The 2,365-nt window shown below is 36.5% G+C and overlaps 1 protein-coding gene across 2 annotated transcripts in view; it reads left to right on the top strand.

Annotated features, from left to right (window-relative positions):
* rbm8a (RNA binding motif protein 8A) overlaps positions 1–2,365 on the top strand; it is an 11,351-nt gene that overhangs the window by 5,787 nt on the left and 3,199 nt on the right. For both annotated transcript variants that reach the window (XM_015383043.1, XM_015383854.1), the window contains exon 4: positions 521–657. In XM_015383043.1, coding sequence (XP_015238529.1) covers positions 521–657 — 137 coding nt within the window. The remainder of the gene's footprint in view (positions 1–520; positions 658–2,365) is intronic.

Below are 2,365 nucleotides of genomic sequence, written 5' to 3'. Positions count from 1 at the left end.
TGCTTCCGTGCCATGTTCATTTGTTTTTACAAAAGTTGCATGTTACGACTTTTTTCGCTTTATAAAGCGCAGGCTGTCTGCGAATTGAGACGCAGTTTGCGTTAGAACAGTTGACGTTACTGCCTTTTGAAAACAGCCCTTGCTCACTTGCGGCGCTGGCTCGCTCTGCCGTATTTTTTTTTTTTCTTCCCACTTTTCAATCAAGTGGCAGTGATGACGACGGCGGCGGATGACGCATTAATCGCGCGACACAACTAATCGATGATGAAATTTCGTCGCCAACGCTTTTAAAAGTCGATTTTTATCGATTCGTTGTTGCAGCCCTAATTTAATTATTTATTTTTATTTATTTTTTTGGTCTCTGCTTTATTAAGTAGATACTTCAATAACTAAAGACACTTGTTATAGTTACACTTAACTGTCGCACGTTCTCTCTTGGTCCATAAGCCGAGTGAATTGATTTCCCACTAGATTTCAGTCAAAGTTGATTTATTTATTTGTCTTGTTTTGTTTGCTTCAGCTGTGGAAGGTTGGATCCTGTTTGTGACGGGTGTCCATGAGGAGGCAACAGAAGAAGACATCCATGACAAGTTTTCAGAGTTTGGTGAAATCAAGAACCTGCATCTTAACCTTGATAGAAGAACAGGTTATCTGAAGGTAAGAGGGATAAACTGGGACTTTCTGTGTCTTTGGATCAAAACTTAAATGCTTAATCAAGTTAGGTAAACTTCATACTCAACTCCTATTTATAATAATACTCTTTATACTAGAATATTATACTTGATGCAATGCAATTGGATTTTTTATGTTGGAAAGAGCATGTAGTAAGGCAATCCATAGATCTGTACATGATGAGAAAACAAGGGAAAGGTAAATAGGAAGGTAGTTAAAATGAATGGGAAACATAACTATTAATGTTTAGATGGCTCAGTCAAAGGATGATCAAAAGAAATAGGTTTTTATTCTGGATTTAAAACCATTTAGAAATTTAAAATGCACAGATGTTTTGTAAGTTTATTTCCTCTTATTAGTGCAGCATGACTAAAATCTGCTTCTCCGTGTTTGGTTCTGGTTCTGCAGAGTAGATCTGATCTATAGACCTGAAAGGTCTGGCTGTCGATCCACTGCCAACCAATCTGTAACGTATTTCGGAGACATTCAGTGATTTCTAGACTAGCAGAAGGACTTTAAAGTCTATTCTCTGGGATCCAGGGAACCAGTGGAAGGACTTTAGAGCGGAGGTTCTCCACTTTCTTAGTTCTAGTGAGGACGCAGGCAGCAGTGTTCTGCATCAATCGGATCCCCTTATTAGGCATCTGTGGAGACGCCGCTGCAGGGATCAATTCTACTAAAGATGAACAAACAGGAAGTCGTTTTTCAACATCAGTCCTTTAATCCTGGAGATGTTCTTCAGGTGATTGAAGGTCCACTTTGTTGCTGTTTCAGAGCTTGGTTGCTTCTTTCTAGCTGGATTAGCTGAAGCCGGATGCCAACTTTGAATCACTCTTCTTTTGGTCTAACAGTTGTTACTCCAGTTGTGTTTTGATTCAGCTGATGAACCTTCTGTTCATCCATGCCTTGGTTTCTTCTGCATTTACTCCGAGCTGAATGGGTTCATCGTTACCTGCTGACATGTTGATGTTCAGCTGCGATTCTGCATCTTTATGCTGACGTACGCTGTTGTTTATTTAAATCTGAGTATTCAAGTGAATAAACAGCATTTTTAAAATTTATTTTGCCAAACGATTAATCAGACTATTTTAATACAAACAAAAATAAATAATTGGATTATAAAGGTTTCTCATTGGAGATTTTTCATCTTAAATGTAAACATTTTTCTTTTTCATATATATAGTTTGAGTTTAATTGCTTCTCTTAGTTGGTTAATCTTTCATCAAATGACATTTAGAGTCTGTATACTCCAGTTAGAATAATTAGATAACTTCAGTTATCCATTAATCGTGGTCAATCTGATTGTTTCAGCTCTAAAGGTCAATGACGGCTCCATTTATTCATGATTTCATCTTTCTTTAATATAATTCTTGTTTTTTCAATTAAATTTTATTCCCTTTGTGTTGCCTTTATGCCACTGTAATGTTTTCCTTTTTTCTTTTGTTTAGCACTTTATATTATCTTGCCACTGAAATGTGTTCTATGAATAAACTTGCCTTGCTCAATGGAAAAACTTGAATAGTTTCTCTGCTAATTAGACCTAAAATCTGGCTTTCTGATTCTATAGAACAACAGTTTAAGTCTGTTAACTTTGGCTCCATAAGTCTTCCTTTTTTAGGCTGATTTGAAAAAATTTTTTGATTAAAAGATGGTTTTACATACACACTAGGGTGACCAAACGTCCGTATTTCCC

The sequence above is a fragment of the Cyprinodon variegatus genome, unplaced genomic scaffold (genome assembly GCF_000732505.1).
Source record: "Cyprinodon variegatus isolate N-32 unplaced genomic scaffold, C_variegatus-1.0 Scaffold0, whole genome shotgun sequence".
In the NCBI taxonomy this organism is placed as follows: Eukaryota; Metazoa; Chordata; class Actinopteri; order Cyprinodontiformes; family Cyprinodontidae; genus Cyprinodon; species Cyprinodon variegatus.
The sequence above is the reverse complement of the archived record's forward strand: the minus strand, read 5'-3'. Positions and strand labels throughout refer to the sequence as shown.